Genomic DNA, 24,845 nt, shown 5'->3' with positions numbered 1-24,845 from the left:
GTATCTTCTCATCAGCCATCCTTGCAAATCTACGGTGACTTTCTTAGCTTGTTCTTGCAATTCTAGCGTTATTTTACCTCGTTCTTCCAACTCCAGAAGGATTTTCTTCTTCCATCCTTGCAGTTCTGCAGCGATGTACCCCGGCCCCGCTACCGACCCCCAACACCCCCTTTGTACATCTCCCCCCTCCCCCCGGCTACACCACTAATCACTAATTAGCTCTCGCTAATCACCAACCCCAATTAGCGCCGGCCAATCACCGCACGGCGCTGCGAGGGGGGGCCGAGGCCGCCCGCTCCCGCCTGAGGTGATGGCGGACAGCCACCGCCCCGCCCCCACCGCCGGAAGCGGCGCTGAGTGACAGCTCCGACGACCAATAGAAGGCCGGCGGCCGCCTAACCGGCGGCCTATGGGGCGCAGTGACGTGTGGGTGTGAGGCGGCGGCAGCGCGCGCGCGCTGCCTGCGGGAGCGGCGGCGGCGGCGGCGGCGGCGGCGGCGGCGGCGGGAGGGCGGCGGGGAGCGGCGGCCGCCGCCGCCGGGAAGGATGCGGCTGCGGATCTACAAACGGAAGGTGTTGCTGCTGGCGCTGGCGCTGGCGGTGTGCGCGCTGGCGCTGTGGGGAAGCGGTGGGGGAGGCGGCGGGCGGAGGAGGCAGCAGCAGCAGCAGCAGCGGGGCGGTACCGGTACCACCGGGGAGCCGCCGCGGGTCAGCGAGCCCCCGCCCCGCCGCCCGGTCGCTAACGCTTCGGCTGCATCTCCAGTACCGCCGTTGCTTACCGAGAACGGGACGCTGAGTTACCGCTCGCTTATTTACCGGTTGAACTTCGACCAACCGGTGCGGAACGCCGGGCGCTTCCCGGCGCGGGCCGCCGCCGCCGACGTGGTGCTGGTGGTGCAGGTGCACGATCGAGCCGAGCACCTCCGTTTGCTGCTGGAGTCGCTGCGGCGGGCGGCGGGAGTGGAGAATGTGCTGCTGGTGTTGAGCCACGACCTGTGGGCCGAGGAGCTCAACCAGCTGGCGGCACGCGTGGACTTCTGCCCCGTCCTGCAGGTCTTCTTCCCCTTCAGCATCCAGCTCTACCCCCGCGAGTTCCCCGGCCACGACCCCCACGACTGCCCCCGCGACGTCGGCAAGGCGGCGGCCCTGCGCCTGGGCTGCATCAACGCCGAGTACCCCGACTCCTTCGGGCACTACCGCGAAGCTCGCTTCTCCCAGACCAAGCACCACTGGTGGTGGAAGCTGCACTTCGTCTGGGAGCGGGTACGGGCGCTGCGGGAGCACACCGGGCCTGTCCTCTTCCTGGAGGAGGACCACTACCTGGCGCCTGACTTCTACCACGTCCTCAAAAAGCTCTGGGCCCTGCGTGAGCGCGAGTGCCCCGAGTGCCAGATCGTCTCCTTGGGCACCTACAGCCCCGTCCGTGGCGGCTTCGCCGGCCGCGCCGACAAGGTGGAGATGAAGACATGGAAGTCCACGGAGCACAACATGGGCATGGCCTTTGGCAGAGACACCTACCAGAAGCTCATCGAGTGCACGGACGCCTTCTGCACCTATGATGACTACAACTGGGACTGGACTCTGCAGCACTTGACTGTCTCTTGTCTTCCAAAGTTCTGGAAAGTGCTGGTTCCCGAAATCCCCAGGATTTTTCACACAGGGGACTGTGGCATGCACCACAAGAAATCCTGCAGACCATCCACCCAGAGTGCCAAAATCGACTCTCTCTTGAACAGCAACCAACAGTACCTGTTTCCTGAAACAATGAGTGTCAGCAAAAGGTACTCCATGGCACCCCTTTCCCCTCATGTGAAAAACGGAGGGTGGGGAGATATTAGGGACCACGAACTCTGTAAAAGTTACCGCAGACTTCAGTGAGGATCATTCTCACAGCCTTTTTCTTTTTGAGTTGTTCCATACTGTCTTTTACAGGTACACACGTGTATAAAAAGCATTTATGAGTTGGTTTTTGCTTTAATATGAATAAACATTCTTGTAAAAGGTGTCCCAAAATAGTAATCTTTCATGTTTGGCAACCATGTTTTGGAACCGGGTTACTTGCTGCTGCCGGGCTGCCCACAGCAGCATCGCAGCCCCAGTGCAAAAAGTGACCGCTGCTGTGCTTACAGGGAGGAGGAGGAGGAGGAGACTTGTATTTATGTGCATCTTTTCTGATGCTGGTAGTGCTCTGGTGCAGGGCTTTTTCCCCTCATCGGGGCAGAGCGGTGGTGCCCGTAGCGCCGCGCTGGGGGTGGTGAGGCACAAGCGAGGAGACCAAGCCCTCCCGAGCTCCAGCCCCGGTGGGAGCCGGGCTTTGCACACCACCTTCGCCGGCGGTACCAGCACCTCCCGCCGTCCCGCTCGAGCTCGCCTCATGCCTGATACCTGCGTCCTGGTTTGGTTGCGATGTGTTGGTGAATATATGAAGGAAAAGGAAAAAAAAATCATTGTTTTTACTACAATGTAGATAAATATATGATTATTTTTTTTTTTAGTTCTGCCGAAATAAAAATCAGTTGTTTTGTAATACCAGAGAAGTTCTTGATTCTCACAAAAAGATGATGTCATCTTATGTTGCTAGAAGGAGTCAGGACCGGGGGTGGGGTGGTATCTTTAATCCAGAGGGCTGAACACATGCCATCACCCGTTCTAACAGTGTGTATTTAACTTCATTAATTTTTTACTGATACTAATTGAGGCAGAATAGAGCAACAAATGTGTGGCATGACACTGCTTTTGTTTGGATCACAAAAAAGTTTGCTTTCAAATCAGTCAGCTGTGTAAAGCAACCAGTAAAAATTATTTCTGTGTAATGGAAACACGCTGAACTGGAGCTCAAAGCCGTGAACAGGGAGAGCGGAGCTGTTCGTTAACACCAAACACTTCCTTGCCTGTTTTAAGTCTAGCAGTACGGCTGCTTTAATGGCACTCGGCTTTAAAGCACAACTGGTAGCAGCAGCGCACAAGCAGCTTTCTGTAGAACAGAGAAGTATGTTAGAGAAAGAAAATACTACGCTATGGTGACAGACGTGCGATATGCAGAGGTAGATTTTATGCTGAGAGATTTGGAGAGAAAAAAAAAGCTTCATTTTTTAATTAGAGAAACGAGGTTGGTGCACTTACAATACTGGCTACAAGAGTTACTCATGAACGGAAGGGCATGTGGCAAGGCTTTCCTTTTACCGCCATTTGTCACCTACTTTATGGGTTGTGAATATATTGGTTAAATGTTCATTTGAGAGAGTGCCAAGTTTTGTGAAATACTGCAAGAGGTACACAGATGTTTATTTTGACTGCAATAAGTTGTTCTCTTTTTCCAGGGGTAATTTAACTGCCACGATTTTGTACTTTGGTACTTGCTCCGTTTTCATAGTTCGACAAAGTCAGGGCTGATGCTGGAAGAGCTGTGCCTGTGCCTCAGCCCCTCGATACCTCCCACAACGAGCTGCGTGACAGTGACAGAGCTCATCGGGGTTAAACTTAACCCAGCAAACCGCTTACCCTCCTTCAGCTGGGTCAATGCTGCACTGGCTGGCGTAGAGGGTAGGGGCAGGTGTTTCTGGCAGTGGTGGCTTCCGCTGAAGTTACAAAAGTAAAGCTCACACGACACACCCCCACTGCAAGCACTTGCATTTAACATAGAAATATAAAAGGAATTCCAGAGGAACCAGGAAAGTCTAATTTAAGTTTATTCTAAAGCGCGTTCGTGTCTTGTACAACTTAAAACAGAAGTTATTTCAGAAACAGTGAGAAGGGAAACTGAAAGTTTGTTATTGTTAGATATGTTCTTTTGGTTATCACACTTCTAAGCGATGAACCAGCGAACAGCACACTGAAGCCCACAGGGAACTGTTTTTGAAAAGTAAACCTAATCTGGGTAAAATGAATCCATTTTACAAACTGTAAATACTTAGTAGCAGTCGCACAACAAGACAGGATGTTTTTAGTGTGCGGTTGAATTTGTTCGGTTGAGAGGCTGGGGTACGTTTGGATGCCGTGTTTTGAAGTGACGTACTAGGACTGAATACATGGTATAAATGTTGATTATTTCTAGGAGAGTAATTAGAACTTCTCTGTGTAATTAGAAATTTCATTTAATTGCTAAAAATCAGTGCAAGCCTAATCCTGCATCTATCACAAAATGAAAGGTTTGAAAAATTATGAATACTGCTCATTTCTAGGTGGACTAAACACAGCAATTCCTGAGGGAGCCATTAGAAAAAGGCTATATACAAATAATCCCTGTAATGTAGCAAGAGACTAAGATAGTTATATAAACAATAAAGATGCGTTTTCTTCCAAGAGCTCAGATTCACCTTCAGCTGCATCTTTCTTACAAGTAAAACTACTTGAGCCCATACATGTGATTAGAAAACTCAGACCTGTTAACTTCAAAAATTATTAACAACGTAAGTATTCTAAGTTGACATGTAAACAAAACTGTTTCAGTAGGAACCTGTGTTCTACTCTTAGCCCTCAAGTCATAAACCAGCATATGGAAACCACAATAAGCATCAAACAGAAGGAAATCCTAAAATAATTAAAGTAGTCCAATTCAAATCCTGAAATAATTAAACTAGTCCAATTCATACAGCAAAGAATTCTGAAACGTGACCGGGCAGTGCGTTACATGATCCCTAATGACCTGCACGCTCCCATCCAGCGTGTTCACTTCTTGGAGAATTGGGGAGGCCGGTCTGCTGCGTGAGCTGCGCTGGTTCCCCTGTGCCGACCCTGCGGGTGCAGCTGCTTCATCCCCTTCTGCTTTCGCCTGCCCCTCCAGGAGAAGGCCGGCTTGTTTTTCAGAGTCTGTTGCCACAGCTGTTTCACCTACTGTGACAGCACTTTCTAAATCTGGTTCCTTTCTCCTAGATTCGCCAGGAATCGCTGAACTGGTGTCAGAAGGTTCATGCTGCAAACAATGGTGTGAACTACAACCTACTTTTCCTATTGTTTCAGCTGCTGCAAAAGATCTGGAAGTTTTGTTGGTTTCTGTAGCACGTTCTTCTTCAACTGTGTCAGCTGCAGTACAGTTTGTTTCTGCCTTTGCTGGGGGGTAGCCGCCGTTTGTCTTTTCAGTGAAATCTCCTCCTGAGCTGCTAAGTGCTTGTTCTTTTCTGTCACATTCAGAATGGACTGCTTCCTGCGACTGTGGAGAAAATAAATTAATTGTTTTATAGTTGAAACGGACTAGGCACACAAAACTGCTGTGAAGACAGGCCAAGACACCTGTTTCTCCAACGTCTACTTCCAGAAAGCCAAGTCAGTATGGTGCTGAGGTCTTCCTGGTCTTGTACCACGCATGGGAATGAGTGGCAGGGAGGCTGTTTGCCTCCCGAGGGTTTCCTCTGCAGTAGGAAATGCTGCTGGGCTGCTGCCAAATGGCCACAGCCTCCATCACAATTAACAGCAGGGAAGACCAGCGACTCACTACACCCTGGCTGTTGTTTTCTAGAACTCAGGGGCCACAAAATCAGCTAAGGGATCTAAACTCTCATTGCGAGAAGTGTGTTTTAACCTTGCAATTAGGGAAATTACCATCCTATCATACGTGAAAGGTGTAACCAGTAAGCAAGCTGTCTTTCTCAACTGGCCTAAGTGAGCTAATCCAGGAGTTGCTGTGGTTTGTCTCAGGAGAGTATGAAGTGTGAGACCCAGTGCTGTCTAAACAGCAGTTACCCAATTTAACCATTAGCCATTAACTGCTTTGGCAAAAAACAGCTGGTAACTCGTATGTCCCTACCAGTGGACCATGAGGATCAGCCAGGCATCTGTCCAGGAGCAGCTGGATTCATGGATTCAAGGACCGAGTCGCTCTCTCACACACCCAGCCCTCTCAGACCCCAAAACCACTGCTCACTCCATCAAGAAACAAAAGCAACACTAGTAAGTCCTTCTCAGCCCTGCACAATTCTCCCACATGAATGTGTGAGTGATTTAAGATATCTTAGCTTCCTTTTCTCAGGTACTGAAACAGCCACATTTGCTCTCCAACAACCTGAATTTTAAATTTTTATGTACAAGCCATATTAGCTGCAGAAGTTAAGCCTGTCAAGTAATGCTGGAGCCACTATCTTTAGGACAAACTCCTCAGTCCTCCAGCATAGTTCCAGAGGTCACATGCTTCATCTGAACTTGCTTTCCAAGAAGCCGTCTACACATTAACTGTATCTGCAGTCTCCAGTTTACGGCCACAGAAGTAACCTGATTGCCCCTGCATGTTATCTTTCCATGTTTCCTTTAAGAAAAGTTTTAAATGGATTTCTGATGCAGTGTCTACCAAGAAATCCCAGTTGATTTGGGGGTTTTACCTCACATTTTCCTCTTTACAAAACCAGTATTTTGTTTTCATCTGTCTGTCTCCTGTTTTGCAAAGGGAGATCATTCACGTCCTGCTTGACTAACTCAGGCGCCTCTTGACCAATCTGATCTCCTATGACCAGGTGACCCGCTTAGTGGATGAGGGAAAAGCTGTGGATGTGTCTGCCTGGGCTTTAGTAAAGCCTTTGACACTGTCCCCACAGCATCCTCCTGGAGGAACTGGCTGCTCATGGCTTGGAGGGGTGGACTCTTCGCTGGGTAAAAACTGGCTGGATGGCCAGGCCCAAAGGGTGGTGGGGACTGCAGTTAAATCCAGTTGGTAGCCAGTCAAGGGGAGTTCCTCGGGGCACAGTGTTGGGGCCAATCTTGTTTAATATCTTTATCAGTGATCTGGGTGAGGGGACGGAGTGCATCCTCAGTAAGTTTGCAGATGACACCAAGTTGGGTGGGAGTGTTGATCTGCTCGAGGGCAGGAAGGGTCTGCACAGGGATCTGGACAGGCTGGATCAATAGGCCAAGGCCCACTTATGGGGTTCAATAAGGCTCAGTGTCAGGTCCTGCCCTTGGGTCAGAACAACCCCATGCAACGCTACAGGCTTAGGAAAGAGCAGCTGGAAAGCTGCCCAGCAGCAAAGGCCCTGGGGTGCTGGCTGACAGCCGGCTGGGCATGAGCCAGCAGTGCCCAGGTGGCCAAGGAGGCCACCAGCCCCCAGGCTTGTGTCAGCACTGCTGTGGCCAGCAGGAGCAGGGCAGGGATGGGGCCCCTGTGCTCGGCATGGCAGAGGCCCCACCTCGAATGCTGGGCTCAGTTTTGGGCCCCTCGGGACAAGGAGGGCCTTGAGGGGCTGGAGCGTGTCCAGAGAAGGGCAACGGAGCTGGGGCAGGGTCTGGAGCACAAGTGTGCTGGGGAGCAGCTGAGGGAGCTGGGGGGGTTTAGCCTGGAGAAGGGGAGGCTGAAGGGAGACCTTATCACTCTACAACTAGCTGAAGGGAGGTTGGTCTCTTCTTCCAAGTAACAAGCAATAGGACGAGAGGAAATAGCCTCAAGTTGCGCCAGGGGAGGTTTTAGGTTGGATATTAGGAAAGATTTCTTTCACCTAAAGGGCTGTCAAGCACTGGAACAGACTGCCCAGGGAAGTGGTTGAGTCACAGTCCCTGGAGGTATTTGAAAGACAGGTAGACATGGTGCTTAGGGACATGGTTAAGCGTGGACTTGGCAGTGTTGGATTAACAGTTGGACTTGATCTTAAAGGTCTTTTCCAACCTAAACAATTCTATGATTCTCTGATTTTAATCCTGTGGCAGACTTCAGAAACACCCTACCTTGCATCCTTGATATAGACAGGGTGACTGAGGAAGAAGTGTGGCCTGAATGAGACCTTAAACATTACAAGCAGTAAATTTGAGACCAGCTTTTAAGATGAATAGTCCTATGTTTAATTATCCGCACAATAGGAAACCACCAAGTACTTGAACACTTGGACCAAATAAAGATAATGAGACCTAGTTCTTCACAGACAAAATCCTCGAGGTTTTCTCTGTCTGTGTGACGAGGCAGAGGGAGTAAAGCAGTGGCCGTGACTGAGCACCCTCTGTCCCTCTTAAGGAGCCCTTTCCAATTCCGCTCCCAGCAGCCAGGTTCTCTGCCTCTCCACTCCCTCCTGGCCCCAAGTCCCTCCAGGTAAGTTCACTTCTGGACCAAACACCTTGAAAGGTGTCTGTGAAAAAGATGGCATGCTTTAACTGTGGGCTCCAGCACATGAATCCCAAACTTCTGGGTGTTTGAAGGACATGGATTATTCATTTCTTTATTCTGGTTTTGTTCTGATGACATCTGCCATGATTTGTTTGCAGTGTGTTGTCATCAGCTCTGACCTGAAAGCACTTAGGGTCCCTCTGAATACTAGATAGTTACTTAGTGATTTTTTTCTTTTAACACCAGTGAGACGTTTAGTGTGTGCGTGCCATCCTCTATTCCTGCAAGGAGAATGCACTGTCTTTAACAATTGTATCATAGTTCTCCAACTTTCCAATGAAATATAGGAGGTTTCAATCCCTGGGTAACATTAAATGGCACAAACGTGAACCTGTTTCTAAAGCTGACATTTCTGCTTGCAGGCACCCCCTACTCCATGGTTTTCCCCGCTATATCAAGACAAAACAGGAACAAAGGTGTTTTGGTCAGATTTGATACAATCTTACTGAAGTACATTAATCAGTCCGCAATATGTTCTACTGCCAGAGAGATCCTTACCTTCAGCATGATTTGAATTCTCTCCTCAGTAACATCAAGCACTTCAATTAACGGCTGACTTTCCAGTGCTGATTGGGAGCATGAGGAAGGGCATAAAACAGTGCCTAGAAATCCATCAATGTTTTCTTCACTGACAAACAATCTTTCCTAAAGAAAAGAAAGAGCAGGTTATGTTCTTTTCATACTATACTTCAGCAATATTGGAGCAAGAAATGCACTCCAAACAAAGCCAGGACACTGATTCACAAGTTCCACAGCACGCTTACATCTTGACAGAGAAATTCTAAGCCAGATGTTCAGAAATAATGATGTGAAATGAATTGAAGACCAGTGCTTAGCTCATTTTGACTGAAAGTACAAATCTGCATCATACACAAAGAGACATATGTTTTCTCTCTTTCAGTATGTGAGTAATATATAGATTTAGACTCCCTCTGAGGAATGATTTGCAACAACGTTGTTCCACCCTACTCACCTGTCTTAACATCAGGAAAGCGTTATGCTTTTATGGATTTGTTCCAGTGTCTTACTTCAGGAAAATGCAAACACCTCCTTGGCCTGTCATTGCAGGATCTTTGAATCCTCAGGCCTCAAGATCAGACCTTCTAAAGTAAAGGCTATGAAACATGCTTGGCTATATCCGTTTCACGGATATCCACCCACAGAGGCCTCTCAGATCTCCATTTAGGCAGGCGTAAACACCAGTTGGAAGAAATGCAGAGGTATCCACAGGTAAAGATGACAGCCTGGGACATGTTTTGAGGCTGTTAATATGCAGTTCACAAACAACGTGAAACACGTTGCTACAGGTTTAAAGATTTAAATCAGTCACAGGTAATTAAAGGTCCTAGAATACATCCTAGAGGGGCTGTTTCCCAAGAACTGCAGAGCTTTCCCTGTCCTCATATTATTCCTAAATCACCTGCTGTAGGCCGTAGGTAAGGACAGACATTGGCACAATAAAAATGGTCTAACCTAGAGGACTATTCTTATGTTCTGTGAATTACCTTCCCCATTTAACAAGGAACTGTTTAATTGGAAATAGCAGGGAAGAGTTGCAAACCTTCTACTTTAAGTCATACTTATAAATTTCTCAGTCCAGTTCTACCCTCTTGTCAACCCAATGAAAGGTAAATTTAATTATCGCTGACGTCTTGCGGACTGAGAAGCAAAAAGGCAATTCTGCACATTTTTGCCCCCCTGTGGATATAGCCTTATGCACAGCCAGATGCCACGCTGTGTCTAAGGTACAAACTTTAACTGACATCTTAAAAAAAAAAAATCTGTATGGGAAAAATAAAACAGTGGAGTATTTTTTCACTATTTAAATTAGAAATCACAATATGGAAAGTCATAACATACCTATTGCTGGTTTTCAAAACCAGAGTTTTGGAATTAATTCAAAACTGAATTCATTTTCTATCCAGAAAGATTTCAATCCAGGCAAACAACCAACATCGGATGCTGAGGCAGTTTGTGGAAAGATTAAACTACAGAAGGGTGGCCTTGACAGAAAACCCTCTAGTAACACACCCACTCCTTGTATTTTTGTATATAAGTACTTATTCCCTTGTGTTGCATCCTTTCTTGCCTGCCAGAGAGGGACCCTGCCAGTGCTTTAGCTTTGTAGAAATATTCTGCAGAGTTTAAAAGAAGGTGTCAGAGTAAAGAAACAAGGCAGGGAATATAGACATAAAAATCTGTGCAGCACCAAAACTCCCACAAGCTCATGAACTAGATTCACAGGCAAGGTTTTGGGCAGCACAGGAGATACATTTCCACCTCCATCAAGTATCGCTTCACCCACGCATCACAGACAACAGCTCTGCTTCCCTTCCACGGGGTTTTTGGCACACTGCCCAGCGCAATGGCGGTTCAGCCCATCCTGGTACCCTGCCTTTGCTTCAGAGGAAAGCGCAGCAAAGCACCCTCTGCTCCAGCACGACCACTCTTCCCCCCAGCTGATAAACTTAAGTCACCTGCCAGTAATTCACCTTTAGCTGACACCTCCACTCCTTCACTCCCACATTTTCATTTTAAGAGCAAGAAAGTTTTCCTAAAAGCTGGAGACTTGCAATTACAGTGAGGGTTCAAAAATAAATAAATAAATAAATTGTGTTTGTTCGTCTTTTCCTCCAAAATAACTGCTACAAGGTCTCCACATCTCAAGACCCCACTTGGGAAAAGAACCAACCTGGGATTTGGGGCTTAGCAACCTTCCTTCAATTCTTTCTCCTGGACTACTGTGACTGTGAGCAAGTCTCTTTGTCTCCAGTTTTCCTACATAAAATGAGGAAAATGAATTTTTTTCCTCTGAGCCTGCATTTATTTTGTCTAGTTTGTTTTGTCTTTGGTGAAAGGACTCTCTCACTGTGCATTTTTGCTCTTAAAGTCAGTACCTGACCTTCCTCATGTCCATAAGCAGCATAATAACAACAAGAAATCACAGGTACAGGATCCGGGAGAGGAGATTCTTGAAAAGCCAACAGGTAATGAAAACTTTTCATTGCTAGGTCTAAATATTGCAAATCATATCCCTAAATTGCTTTGTGTGAAGCAACTTTAACCACTGGGTCACTTGCAGATGCTGCAGAGCCATTGGCTCCGAAGTCAGCGCTGTGGTGAAACAGCAGCAGTGGCAAAGGCAGCGTCCCACAGTGGGGCTCAGCGCCCAGCGTCTCACAAAACGCAGGAATGGTTTCATGGAGGTCCTTCTGAAATAGCAGGAGGCGGTTTACACACACTAAAGCAGAGATACAACAAAGAAAACCAGGAAGCCCCTTAGGAGAGAACATGAGGTTGAGAGAGCTCCGTAGAGAAACTGCCTCCCCAGGTCCGGGGTGCGAGTGCCAGCGCTGTGTGTCAACCGTAGCTACGAGAAGAGACAGACAGTTTGTCTTCAACAGAACTTCACGCTTCGGCAACAAACCCAATAAATCTTTCTGAAGGTTTGTTTCCCAGATTAAAAGCAAAATAATTTATTTTCCTTACAGAAAATTTTGTTTAAAAAAACCTGAATGGAAAGGTCTATTGATCGGTACTTTACAGGTGGATAAAAAGTAACTGCTTGCGATGATGTTCTTATCATTTTAACTAGTTACTATAAACCAGTTTGACCGGGTTTCATACCAGCTCGACACCATATTCCCAGAACACTACACTTACATTTCAAATTAGTATTTAAAACTTTATCACGGCACTACCAAGTGGCCCGCCATAAATCATGGACCTTGTGCCATATGCACAAGCAATGCAGTTTGTTATCAATATAATGATTATCACTAGCCTGTTCAGACAGCCAGCAACTGTAATTCAGACTTTGCATTCATGGTGAGTATACGCTGAAGCTTTTATATTACTGCAGATGTTATCAAACACAGACCTTGGCAAAAAATGATTCAGGAATTTATTTGAAAGTCTGTTTGCTCTGGCTTGGAAGAGCAGCAAAGGACAACCATCTGAGATTATTTCAGTCATCCTGTAAAATAATTCATCAGTTTGCACAGTTTATTTTCTGATATTTATTATACTCTCTTAGCAATTTAGAATTAAATATGTTTTTCCCTGCACATACTGTCATCTGCTGTTTAGTACGCATTTGTTTTTTCCTGTGACTAAACTGAGACCAAATTAACATAAACGTTAGCAGGAATGACTTTGGTTTCTAGAACACTTCATCATTCAAAACCGTCCTCTTATTGCACAGCACTGACAGCGCACAGCAGCAGCAACACTGGCAGAAACAGTGCAAAGCCAGTCACTCCATGGCTGCTATTAGCACTCAAATAGTTTGTTCTGCATTGCTTTATCCAAACTTATAGCCAGTTACCATCCAGAGTTACCTCCCACATAGGCTGCAACAGTTTTAAAAGTGGGACAGGTTTCAGGCTTAAGTTATTTGCATGAATTCTGTAATGAGAAGCTGACGCCAACATGGAAAAGGACCTGAATCTAGGGGCTTCTTGGCCTCTCAGTTTGTAAGGTCCCATTGCAAACCAGCTCGACGTGAGAATTTGTAGCTCAGAGTTTTGGTGAATGAAGGTACCTGTACTGGGGGTAAAAACTTTTATAAGGTATTTGTTACTGCAAAGATTAAACAGCTCAAAATAAGCTTTCATGGGCTTAATCAGTAGGTTAATAATGTTTCCCAACATAACTGTTTTGTGTAAGCACGTTATTCCCATAATGCATCAACCAATTAAAGGCTATTTAAAAATTAGTTTGTTTTATAGCAGAAGCAAACTAATTATGTTTCTTAATGTAGTTTGGGAAAGAGATTACTTTGAAAAAAATTCAAACAATAAGTTCTGTTCTGTTCTCTGTTTCTGTCCTCTTCTGACCTCCCAAAAAACTTGCCAAGAGTCCTGAAACTCTGAGCACAGAATTAACTGAACCAAAAATAAACTGGTTTAGGATTGCGCACAACAGTCCTAGTTTCTAGCATCATCATCTAAGAAGTGACCCCTAACTGTTATATTAACTCCTTAGAGTAGCTTGGGAGTTGAAAATTTTAACCCTGACTTTCAAAGAAAGCAATGGAACACAAAATAGCTTGGAAATTAGGGCAAAACCTAGATGCAGCAGTACAGGCAGCCAGACTGCCGCAGCCAGCTGAGACCCAGCACCTCTGCTTGGACTTGTGAGCATAGCGCACCATCCGTTCGGCTCTCCAGTACAGATTTCTCCCTGAAAGGCAGCATAGGCTTAAAACGTCAATGTATCTTACACTTCCCAACACAGCTCTCTAGGTTTCATGCTTGGTTGACTCTCAAACCAAGAAATACATTTATCCACAAAGGCCCTAATTCTAAGCTCACCCAGCACGAGGACAGCCCCAGCACAGCCCAGGCAGTGTGCCCACAGCAGCACATCCAGCCCACAGCCCTTTCCACGTGCTCTCAGCGCTGGGAGCAACGTAGCTCTGCCACCCACATTTGACTTTTCCAGCAAATACACGGCCTCTTGGCAGCCCCATGCCGCGTGTGTGTCCAGTGTGGCTGCAGAGCATGGGACCTGTCGGAGCACAATAGACCTGACAGCACATACAAGACAAATGCAGTGTTCAATGAGATAATTAGAAGATTAATTACAAAGACTGACAGCCCCTCTGTTGAAAAGACAACTAAAATTGATATTGTTCCCACGGGGGTTTTTTGTGTAAACAGGTCACAGCAGGTGTTTGTCTTGGAGGAACAGCCCCACAGCATACCTGTTGCCAAAGCAGAAGTCCAGGGGTTAGAAAACAACACGTGACGGTACGTGCGGCAAGCAGAGGTCACAGGGCTTCGGCATCATTTACTGGCTGCTTTCTGAAGGAAAAAAGCAACAACAGCTTCAAAAGGATCTCCTTCAGAAGGCGCTGGTAGCTGTGCCAAGCAGCAAAATCACACATCTTTTTTTATACTCAGTAACACACCCATCTAAAACATTCTCCATGAAGGCATCAGCATTCACACAGAAGTTAGACACAGCTTTCACATCACTATGCAATTCCCTTTTAGATACCTGTGTTAAGTAATCCTCACAAACAGCATAACTCATGTTTAATTCAAATTATTAACTAATCAAGAATGTTTAGTATAATTTTTTTTGTACTGTAAATGTTAAAAAAACATAATCTCAATGCATAGTAAAGCAGAAGAAAAGCCGCTCCCTGCCGTTCTCTGGAGCCCCGTGGGGGTTTACGTGAGTTAAATCTTAATATTCTCCATAACAGCTTTTATTATAAAAGGAATGGGCTGATGGCAGCAATTCCCTCCCCAGCAAGAGGAAACCCAGGAGGGACGCGCTGACCAGGAGGGTGAGCACACATCCTCTGAACAAAGTCATTCCAGTCCTCTGAGAAGGGCGGGAAGGGTGTGGGTCAGCATGAAAGGGAATGATTATTTTAACCAATCTTTCTAATCACATGAAAATAAGCACACATGACCCCAAAACTGCAGGCAGAATTAATTATCTACCAAACGTGTTTCACATGCTGGTATAACCGAGCCCCCGAGTTTCAGTAGTTCAGATACACCCACCAGAAAACTGCTTTTTGTTTCTGTTAAGAATTGAGCCACATTTAACCCCAGGAGACCAAATACTAAAGGACAGTGCTTTATGAAGGCATGATTTCATTAATTGTCCAACTCCAGCTCTGCCGTAAACCAGGACATTCTGGGACATGTTGTTCTCAGAAGCCTTGCCTGACAGGCTTACAAATTTTATTAATGGTTATTTAACGCTCAACCATTCCTTTTTGTTCATTCCCTAGGCTCTGTTGTCTTAAAATGAAGGGAGAACTCTGCAATGCAGGAGTTTCCTAGGCCTGAGCTTCCAGGATTTAAACAACTGGAAGTGAGAAAGGTAGAAGGCATTAGAGGATGAACTGCGATAAAGAGTAATAGCGGGAGCATAGCCCACAGCTGATCCTTCAAGGCAAAAAGCAGATGGTGAAGGAAACTTCCTCAGGTCATAGGCCTCCATTCCCCTGGAAAAACAGGGCCTGGAGCAGGCCCTGTAGAAAGATCAACGCTGCGTGGTCTCTGGTACAGCGATTGAGCACAAGGCCAGTGACAAAAGGTAACTTTTAAAGCCCTGAAATATCTGACCCTCCTCCAGGAAGTCCAAAGTTACAGGATCTTTATTTTTGTAGGATTTCTGGCTACCACAACAAGTTTGGACGTTAACAAGTGTGGACATTATGGTTTAGCCAAGGAGCAAAATGACTCAGAAAGAAAGGGAAGCAATGGCTGCAACCGCTGATACAGATAGGGCTCAGAGTCAGCAGAGAGCTGGCTCTATTGTATGGGAAAGCTGTAAAGCCAAAGCAACATCAAGAGCTACCAAGCAAAGGAATACTTGCAACGGCACAGTTAAAGTCCGGGGAGGACTGTTGCACTGTAAAGATTTGCTCAAAATAAGCACTTGCTGGGGTGGGAATTCAGACTGCTCAGCATCTATGGAAACTGAGCTCTAAATATATCGTCTTTCAGCACCAGGTTTCAAACGTATCTGACTACAAAAGGAAAACCAGTCCTTGAAATTCTGTTTCAAGAACGGTGTCCTAAGGACAAGCTCAACTCATTCTTCTACCAATATCTGCATCAGACCAATTCCCAACAAGAAAAGAGGCCAGTGCGATAACCGGAACATCACAAGCCCGCAAAGCAGGGCTGTGCAATTACCAGCACCGTTATCGTACGTGTTGATCTGGGCAGAGGCGCACAGGCAATCAGAATCAAGCGATAGGCGCTTCACTACAGCAGAGTCCGGGGACAAGGCTGCAATGAGATGCATTCTGCTTATGCGGTGAACTATTATGATAACACATTTTCCTGCTTGCTTGGCATGTTAATGGAATACAGCTACGGAAGCAGCCTAACAGGGTCCTGTAACAGCTGCTGTGGCACGAGCCATCGCCGCGTTAGGCAGATTTCTCAAGTAACTAACTGAGCAAGGAATCCGTTCCCTGAAACAACATAGAAACCGGTGGTCTCCACGAAGAAGCAACTTCCCTGAAGATAGCAGAATAGGAATTTCTTATCTGTAAAAAAACGCTGGCCTCTTCTTTCACTGCGCACTATCCTCCAGCAATGCTATGGCAGGAGGTTACCAACAAGCAGACAGCAGCGCAGCTGAGAGGTGCAGGATAAAATTCCTGCTCGCCTAGGCCACCAAAAGCTCCCTGAAGTGATTAAACAGGGCACTGCTATTGTGCGTGTTCCTAAAACACTCCTCTACAGCTGATGTAACTCCTTGCAGATCTCAATGCAAGAACCATAGCTCTGATTTATAGAAAGAGGTTCAAAGCAGAACACCACCAGAGACAACAGCAGACAAATTGAAGAAATCAACATAAGTAGAAGAGAAGCTACCACAAGCAAATAGTTAATGGACAAAAGATAGCATGTAAGAGCAGCTCTGATTAAATATTAATATTTCTCACTTCACTCTGAGTGAATGCAGCTATCAGCGCTGGCACAGGCACTTTTGGGAAATAGCACAGTTAAAAAAAAGGCAAACAGAACAAATGACTTCAGACTATTTCAGCTGCTTCAATTTGCAGGCCCAGTATCCAAAAGGACCCCAAAAGAAATCAATCTTTTTTAGCCTGTGACATGAATGAATAGCTGGGAGGCCTATGACTAATACTAAATCTCCCCCTCCTACTACTCCACCCAAAAGATTTTGCAATATATAATAAATTCAGCACATTCAAAGATTTTTTTTAACTCACAAAAATGTAATATTGGCCAAAATCCCCTTACTGCATGCCCTTTTAACAACTGTCAAAAGGTGTTCCCCCAGTCATAATAACCACATACCAAACACTTTCAATCATAACTGAGTTAAAAGCATGCAGAAATGTCCATCCATCACAGTACTAAAGAGATATTGCAGAATTTCCCATTCCCAAACTGAATTTTCAGCTATATCCCCACAAAGAGTCGCAGAAAGCTGTTGTTTTCCCTTAAAACCTGCATTTAGGCCTGCATGCCATAAAACAAGAAGCAAGCGCACGGACGCACACCATGCCACACGATGAAAGAGATGGCTATTCAGACTATATGAAAAAGTGGATAAAATGCCTGTAGTTCCTAACCCATGCCTTCTGTATCTCTACAAAAAACAGTCAGTAGTGTGCACGATGGCTTATTTAACATCACATTGGCACCCAGTACTCAACCACACCAATTAAGAGTAGTGCCGAACATTTCGTGGCCCCGCTTGCACAGACTTGCAGGCTCCTGATCCGATAAAAGCAAAGGAAATGCACTGCAAACAGTTCAGCATAGACGGTTCTCAATAAATTCATCTTCGATACTTACCCAAAATGATCAGCTCCTCCTTCAGAGGAGCTGCTATGACAGAGAAGGCATGCAGCCTGCTAAATGGGAAACAGAACTTGACGATTCAGCTGCACATATACTAATTGGATAAACACCTTTCAGAATCCTGCAGTAATTTCTAATTGTAGGAATGGAGCAATTAAGATACTCCAAACCACCATCCCTGTCGACACATCCAGTTTTCTGGACTTTGCGCTCCCATGCTAGGTGATCCAACCTGCAAAGGACTTTATTGTTCTAAAATAAAGACAAACTCAAAATCACATGGCCGAAGAGTTACACAAGAACTGTCCAGCCTTAATCCCTGCTCACGATAAATTGTTTGAAACTCTGAGCTTACCAAATAACATAGTTCTCAAAAAAATTTGTGCAAGGGCTTTTTGACAACAAAAATGCTGAGCATCCCTTTGCGGGGACACAGCCAGTTCTCAGCAGGCATGCCAACCTCCTCCTGCCACAGGGAGCATCGCTGCCTAACTGCCCATAAAATAATAAAACATCTCAAGTAGAATCATATTCAGACTGATGAGAAGACAAAGAACTAGCCCAGCAAAATGGCAATCAACAGCAGTTCACAGCTGAGATTCACTGAACAACTCTGGTTGAATTAATGGGCGTTGCTGCAGCTGTAAATGGGAGTTCTGTCCTCAAATACAGGCACAGGTACACCCTCTCACATGCCTGCACTGCATGACACTGCACATGTGTGTATGTCTGGGGTACGATAAACGTCTCCTTTCTTCATGTGAACAGATTGCATGAGCAACTTACATGGCCGTAAAGGCTAATGCTAAGGACATAGGGCAGACTCCGTTTTCACTCAGCAACACATCAGTGCGGGAGGCAGAAGTCATTTCAACTCCAAAGACAATGTCAGCTCCATGACGTGACCTTTGTACTGCTTGTACAAGACTAGCACTAATTAGGTCATTCTGCTTGCATCCAGTAACAGCTCTCTGACAGAAGCAGTTTCCATCACTAGCAACTTCTTCTGAACTCAGACCAATAACCTAACAGCTCCTTGGGACATCATTCATAAACGAATGCAAAGAGCAGAAGTCACACGCCGCAGTGAGGCGGAACGCCAGGGAGCGTGATGCACCAGTTTGAAGCCGTTACCTGCAGAGCGGAGGCGTCAAGGCCGAAGCAGAACTTCTCCCAGGGCCCGGTGCTCCCAGGGGCCTTGGCGAGCCCGATGGCAGCGTTGTGGGCAGACACGCTAACGCTGGTCTCGGGGGACACCAGCCTGTTTGCGGGAGGAAACTGTAAGAAGAGGGCATAGGCGCCAGCATCACTGGAGAAGCAGAGGCTGTAGTGGTTCGTGCCCACGTCCCCGCTGAGGCTCTGGGGCCAGATGCCGGGCACAGGCACGAGCAGAGTGAGGGAGGCCTCATCCTGACGGCACTGGAAGGGAGGGCACACGGCGGCCTCGGGGCTGCCGGAGCTCCGGGGAAGAGCCATGCCGCCGGGGCTGCCCTCTGCGGCCGGCGGGGCCGCGCTCTCGGGAGGGCACGGAGGGGCGTCCCCGGCGAGGCCGCTGGGCTGGGGGCTGGAGCTCGGAGTGGGGGAAGCGGCGGCGGAACGGGGCGGGGACGGCGGGAGGCCGCCGGCGGGCGGCCGTTCGGGGCACGGAGCGGGTTCCCCGTCGCCACACGTGCTCCGGACCACCCCGCCGCCCCTCGGCGGCTCGCCCAGCCCTTCGGCGGCGGGCCCGGCCTCTTCCAGCCGCTCCACGCCCGGGCCCGGCGGTACCACGGGCAGCGTGACCACGAGCTGCCGCTCGGCCTTGTTGAAGGCGGCCCGCCCGCCGCTTTCGTCCACGTCGTAGGGGAGGCGGAGGCGCAGGCGGTAGGCGGGACGCTGCGAGTCGAGGCGCAGCTCCCGGCCGCGGATCTCCAGCTCGGCCTGGGCGGCGGAGCGCAGCAACGGGAGCTCCACCGTTACCACCAGCTCCCGCGGCACCGGGCTGGGCGCCGAGTCGCGGCAGTACCGGTAGTCTTGTAGGTCCACGTAGGAGCGGTGGCGGATGCTCCAGCGCGGCGTGGTGGGACCGGCGGGCCGGGCCGGCGGGGGAGCGGCGGGCGGCGGCGGGGCGGCGGGCGGCGGCGGGAAGGGGAAGGGTGGTAGCGGGGAGTCGTCGCTGCCGTCGGAAGGGGTCGGCGGGGCGGCACCAGGCAGCGGGGTGCGGATGACGGGAGCCTGCGGGACGCCCTTGTACTTGGTGCCGCGGAGGACGGCGGCGTTGGCGCGGTCGAGCTGGACGGAGCAGTGGCGCTCCACGGCCTCCAGCGCCGTGTCGCTGAGTAGGCGGCGGAAGCGGGAGCTGCGGGAGGCCAGGCGGAGAGCCGCCGGGTGGAAAACCACGTCGTAGATCAGGCAGCGTTGTCCGCCGCGGCCCAGCTCCTCCCGGCCCGGCGCTAGGCTATAGGGCAGGGCCCAGCGGTGGCCGCCGGGCTCGGCGCGGGCCTGCGGCGCCCCGACCTGCGGGTTGCTGCAGACGTTGAGGTAGCAGCGGCGGGAGCCGGCCTGGCTGGTGCGCAGCACGTAGCCTGCCTCGGGGTGGACGAAGCGCACATCCACGCCGCGTTCCCGCTCCAAGGCCGTCACCTCCTCCTCGTAGAGCCGACGCTGCTCCGGGTCGGCCAGTTCCGCCGCGTACTCGGCGAACAGCGCACGGAACTGCTCGTCGCGGAAGGCCCATTTGAGCCGCTCGGCCTCCTCGGCGCTGAGCTCCAGCTCCTCCAACCGCCCCGGGCCCGCCATGGCTGCGACCCGGCCCGGCCGCTCTCGTTGCTGTGGAGACGCCAAACAAGATGGTGCCTCCAGCCCGGCCGCGCTTGTTGCTGTGGTGATGGTAAACAAAATGGCGCCGCCGGGCCCCACCGGCCGGTTGCTATGGAGACGCCAAACAAGATGGCGGGCCGTCCCGCGGTGGTCTCCGATTCCTCTCGACTTCTGAGGCCGCCGCCGCGGCCTCGCTGAGCCTTTCCGCTCCTTTCTCTTCAGTGGCTTCGTGCTGGCTCTCAGCCCTCGCCCCTGTGAGCCACAGGGGTGGTTCACTCTCCACCCTCCTGCATCCCTGAGTGGGCACTGCCTTCCCCCCGCAGCACGATCAGAACTGCTGGCACAGTCTCTCCTGCGGTTTGGGTTTAGACCCTCAGCAGTTCAGCTCCCATCCACACCCCATTGGTCCCCCCAGAGTCCATTGCCCGCTGCCCTCCCCCTGCTCCTGCCCCCGGAGCCATGCTCATGTAGATGCCAGTGCAGCAGGAAGGGGTCTGTGACACAAAACAGCCAGTGTCGTGGGTCCCCTCTCTGTCCTGCACCTGATTTGGGCATGTGGGGTAGCACCAGTCTGCTGACCTGGTCTCAGCATCTGTGAGTGGCTGGAACAGGTTTTTGCTTAGTTTCGTCGAAAAGGGACGGGCAAGGTACTTTAGGCCCTTTCACGTGCCAACAGGCTGCTCTCTGCTGCTGGCCAACCCAGCTGCCGACGCAGAAGCTGGCACTGCCAGGCCCTGACTCTTTCCCACCTTCCTGGTTGCTCCTTCAGCAAGATTTCCTCCTCCCTGCCTTCTGCAGAAGTTTCAAAGGATCACACCCTTGTTCCTTTTGCCTCTCCTCACCCTGCCTGTGTGACACGAGCAGCAAACATTATATACTGCCATTAGTAAATAACACCTCATAATCTCTAGACCTTTCCTGTCCAAACAAAAATCCCTAGCCCACATTTCCAGCATCTCCTGTAGATAACTAGCTAGCGGTTCACCTCAGCATGGTCAAAGTTCTCCCTCTCTTGAACTTCTTTAAAAGATAGGTATTTCCTGTTTGATACACATGCATTTGGTTCTTCCAGTTGCCTTCTTTTATTTATGCTTTGCCAATTAATCTTCACAGTGGCCCTACATTTTATCTAAACTAAACCCAGTATCTTTTCCTGTAAAAGTTTATTCATGTATAAAATACACCATTTTTGGCTTTGACATTTATTATAAACAGTCTGTAATACATCATAAAAATCAATCCATCTCAAATGAGTGCTACAGTTGGCTTTACCAAGGCTCACTCCCTTTTTGCAGTCTTGCAGAAATTCAGAGCCCCTGAAGCTTGCTGAAAATGCCAAAAAAAAACAATATTTAGTTTTTAAAAAGCTCTTTCACAATAAATAATGTATTATTCTATTTCTTGATTTATGAAAGACTTGATAATGTTTTAAACTATTTATAGACCTGAAGTATCTTATGGTATGATGTTTTCTATACTCAGGTAGAGGTTTCATGGGTCGATGTATTAGCAATTCCCTTGGGAGGGTGGGGAGTGTCACCCACCCCTGTTTGAAAAAAACACAGCTGCTGCGACAGGCATGAAACCAAATGAGGCAAGGTAAGATTGCACTTCTCCCATTGGGTTCTACCATCCTTATTTCAGATGGGAAAATTTCCATCACAGCTTTAAGTCCTTTTTTTTTTTGATACTTTTTGGTAGTGCAGCTGACCTTTCTTCCAGTCATTGGAAGACCACAGTTGGAATGAGTAAGTACAGATTTAAAATACATAAAATGAAAGCATGAAAGTGGCTTCTGGGCTTGATGATGATCGCAAAACGAACCAAGAATTGTTCCTAAGTGTAATTAACCTGTGGAACAAGCATAATCTCCAGAAACAAATCTGTTTCCCGACTGGGTCTCAATTACTGAAAATCATATTGTACTGTCTATCTTTCCTTTTACTTTTGTATCATGCTTCTCATCATTGCTATTTGACCGTCATGTCTATATTTATTATTTTAGTTCTAGGCATTTGGATTTCTTACACTGCCTAATTATGAAGTGTAAGTCTACATAACTGATTTTCTGTGTTGCTCCTGATAATTAGAAAGTCAGCAAATAAGAAGATACTTCCTTTTTAATGAGAAACTGAATATATTTACCTGTCTTCAACTGTCTTGTTGGAGGGGTAGAATACCTTGAATGAAAATCCACTTCTTGGAAATGAACCCTATAAAGAAAAATGTATATACCACACTTGTGTAAGTAAAGTACCACACAAATAGTGAGAGACACACTTGGATGTGACTGCACCCCCTTATTTTGGTAAAACATAAGGAAGTCTTACAGGATTTATGCAAAGACAGTCAGTGTTGGTGACCGTGAATGGGTCGTATTTATCTGCAATGACGAGCATATCTGGCACAGGATACACCCTCAGGGCGTAGTCATAGGCCCAGTACACAGGGCTAACGTACAGCGGAAGCGGCGTCAGATGTCCTTGTGATAATATAGTCTTTACAAACTGCAAGACAAACATAAATAGTTTGAGCCATTTCCCACAAGTCAAACTCATTCCTGCAGATGCTAATGCCCTGTTAATAAAGAAGCTTTGAACTGGAAATGGTTTTTTGTGTATTTCATTCCCTCGATTATTACTAATTTCTGGCGTAAAATAGCAACTCCCCTGCACCAGTCAGCTGCTGTTTGTTTGTTGTGTTGTTTGGGTTTTTTAAAAACATGAAGTCCTCTCTAAAGCATATCAGCCAACATTTGAAAATGTCAAAACTATTTTGTCAATCAGACTCTCCAACAACCTGCAGAATCTGCTTACCTGTTCTTCCAATCCAGGAAGCACCAACACTGCCATAACTTCTATTTTGTGGGTTTTTTTTTCACTCAGGGCTTTCCCCGCAGCACCAGTTAACCACATGACCCACACTTAAACACAGTCTTTTTCCTGAACTGGGGAAATCATTTAATTCCCAAATTATTTTAATTCCCTTGGCTGTTCTGGGAGTTGCCCTGCTCCAAACACCAGCTGCCCCCTTTCATTTGCTTCTTCATCTGGAAAATTCCAGCCAGGGTATTTTGGTTCATGATACTCTCTCCTCAAGCCCCCGAAAGCTTTTATTATCTCTAATGAATCATGTAGCTGCCGTTAGGCTCCATTTTCCCAAAGGGCCAAAATCATTGCAGCAACTTGGTGGAAGGGTCTGCTGTTGAAAGAAAATGTCGTACCAAGATAGGACCAGTTATTCCACTCATACCGTATGAGGCCTGAAGTCACCCTTAATTCAATCTAATGTTAGTAACAAAATTTATCTCTCTCATTCATCTTTTTACACTGATGGCTGAGTTAAAAAACTAATGACAGGCAGAAAAGGCAGAGAAAAACTGAAGTATGCAAAAGCAACCCAAAATTCTTATCTGCAGAAAGTGTTGCAATACATAATTTTACATTTCCATCATTATTCCTTCCCTTCCAAGCACGAGAAAGCTGTGTATGAGCACAGGGAAGGGATGGCTTGCAGCGTACACGTACACATACACAAACGTGCACACCAAAACCAAGGTGCACCAGCGTCCACAAGGGGTTCCCTATGTTCACAAGGAAACTGAGCACTGTCATGATGGAGCGAAGGAAGAAAGAGCTAAAAGAGGTGTCTGAGTCAAACAAACAAACAAAAAAACACTGTAAAATAAACAGAAACACACTCCATCCATCACTGCAATAAGCCTGGATCATTCTCACTCAATTACCTCAGTAAGTCACATCAACTCCTGCTGTGCATTCATTAACTAGAATCGTAACTCGGAGTGCTGTGGTGATGTATCAAAAGCAGGATTAAGACTTCAAGCGAGAAGGCAGAAGCAGATGACCTTTTGGAAAAGTGACATGCTGCTTTACTGCACATGTCACTGGTTAATTGGTCAAGTCTTAAAAAAAAAAAAGGTAATTTGTATTAAACTTTGCCTTTAGGAATCAATGTTTCTTGGTACGACATTCATTGCTGGTGCACAGACACCAACAGTCAGCTGCTATGAAGTTCTGCCTTTGGGGGCACCTGCAGTGGGACAGTGACAATGACTCGGTGCCATCAGTCAGCATCGTGGTTTCAGTTATTTTACTGACAAGATGAAAATGAAGGTAATAATACTAAACGTATAGATCCTTCTTGGTTACTCTTGCAACGTGTCATGAGAACGCAGATCAGAGCAGCCTAAATGCAGACCTGCTGCTCAAAAAAGAGGTCAAGGGGATCTCAGCAAGAAGTGCTGAACACAACTCACTCACATGGTTGGGAATATCCATGTTGCTGTTAGGGAAGCGGACACAGTTTCTGCACATTTTGTTTACCAAATCTTCACGGAAGATAATTATTTCTTGGGTGCAATATTGAATCCTAAATGGAAAACATTAATGAAATTAAATAAATTGAGATGAAACTAAAAGACGGGGGTGCATTATAAAGTTGATCTCCCTCTAATGCAGCAAAATGAAAAAGTACATTTCAATTAAAATAATATTTTCACATCTTCCCTTCATTCTCTCCAGATTCAGAAAAAAACATGATGCTTTTGATATTCGCTATCAAACTTCTAGCACTACTCCCTTCCATCACTTATTTATTTATGTATCAATGTTTTCAAAACTAGCTACGAATAAT

At 47.4% G+C, this 24,845-nt stretch overlaps 3 protein-coding genes and 1 long non-coding RNA gene across 5 annotated transcripts in view; 2 read left to right on the top strand and 2 right to left on the bottom strand.

The window, feature by feature from the left end:
* Positions 1 to 470: 470 nt before the first annotated feature.
* Positions 471 to 2,004, top strand: MGAT2 (alpha-1,6-mannosyl-glycoprotein 2-beta-N-acetylglucosaminyltransferase). The gene has a single exon (XM_075104398.1). The coding sequence runs from the start codon at positions 546 to 548 to the stop codon at positions 1,875 to 1,877; it is 1,332 nt and encodes a 443-aa protein (XP_074960499.1). The 5' UTR covers positions 471 to 545; the 3' UTR covers positions 1,878 to 2,004.
* A 1,671-nt stretch (positions 2,005 to 3,675) lies between these two features.
* DNAAF2 (dynein axonemal assembly factor 2) lies at positions 3,676 to 20,266 on the bottom strand. Its single transcript, XM_075104389.1, has 3 exons — positions 18,528 to 20,266; positions 8,575 to 8,721; positions 3,676 to 5,148 (listed from the first exon to the last, which is right to left on the bottom strand). Exons 1-3 carry the CDS (start codon positions 20,169 to 20,171, stop codon positions 4,576 to 4,578), a joined length of 2,364 nt encoding a protein of 787 aa, XP_074960490.1. The 5' UTR covers positions 20,172 to 20,266; the 3' UTR covers positions 3,676 to 4,575.
* Positions 19,271 to 21,389, top strand: LOC142062234 (uncharacterized). Its single transcript, XR_012662404.1, has 2 exons — positions 19,271 to 19,408; positions 20,029 to 21,389. It is a non-coding gene; the product is annotated as an uncharacterized LOC142062234 (long non-coding RNA).
* POLE2 (DNA polymerase epsilon 2, accessory subunit) overlaps positions 21,337 to 24,845 on the bottom strand; it is a 20,540-nt gene continuing 17,031 nt past the window's right edge. For both annotated transcript variants that reach the window (XM_075104390.1, XM_075104391.1), the window contains exons 16-19: positions 24,473 to 24,581; positions 22,523 to 22,699; positions 22,338 to 22,405; positions 21,337 to 21,518 (exon numbers count right to left, since the gene is read on the bottom strand). In XM_075104390.1, coding sequence (XP_074960491.1) covers positions 21,500 to 21,518; positions 22,338 to 22,405; positions 22,523 to 22,699; positions 24,473 to 24,581 — 373 coding nt within the window. In that variant the 3' untranslated portion in view covers positions 21,337 to 21,499. The remainder of the gene's footprint in view (positions 21,519 to 22,337; positions 22,406 to 22,522; positions 22,700 to 24,472; positions 24,582 to 24,845) is intronic.

Source organism: Phalacrocorax aristotelis, chromosome 9 (assembly GCF_949628215.1).
Source record: "Phalacrocorax aristotelis chromosome 9, bGulAri2.1, whole genome shotgun sequence".
Lineage (NCBI taxonomy): Eukaryota > Metazoa > Chordata > Aves > Suliformes > Phalacrocoracidae > Phalacrocorax > Phalacrocorax aristotelis.
This window is presented reverse-complemented; position numbering and strand designations above follow the sequence as displayed.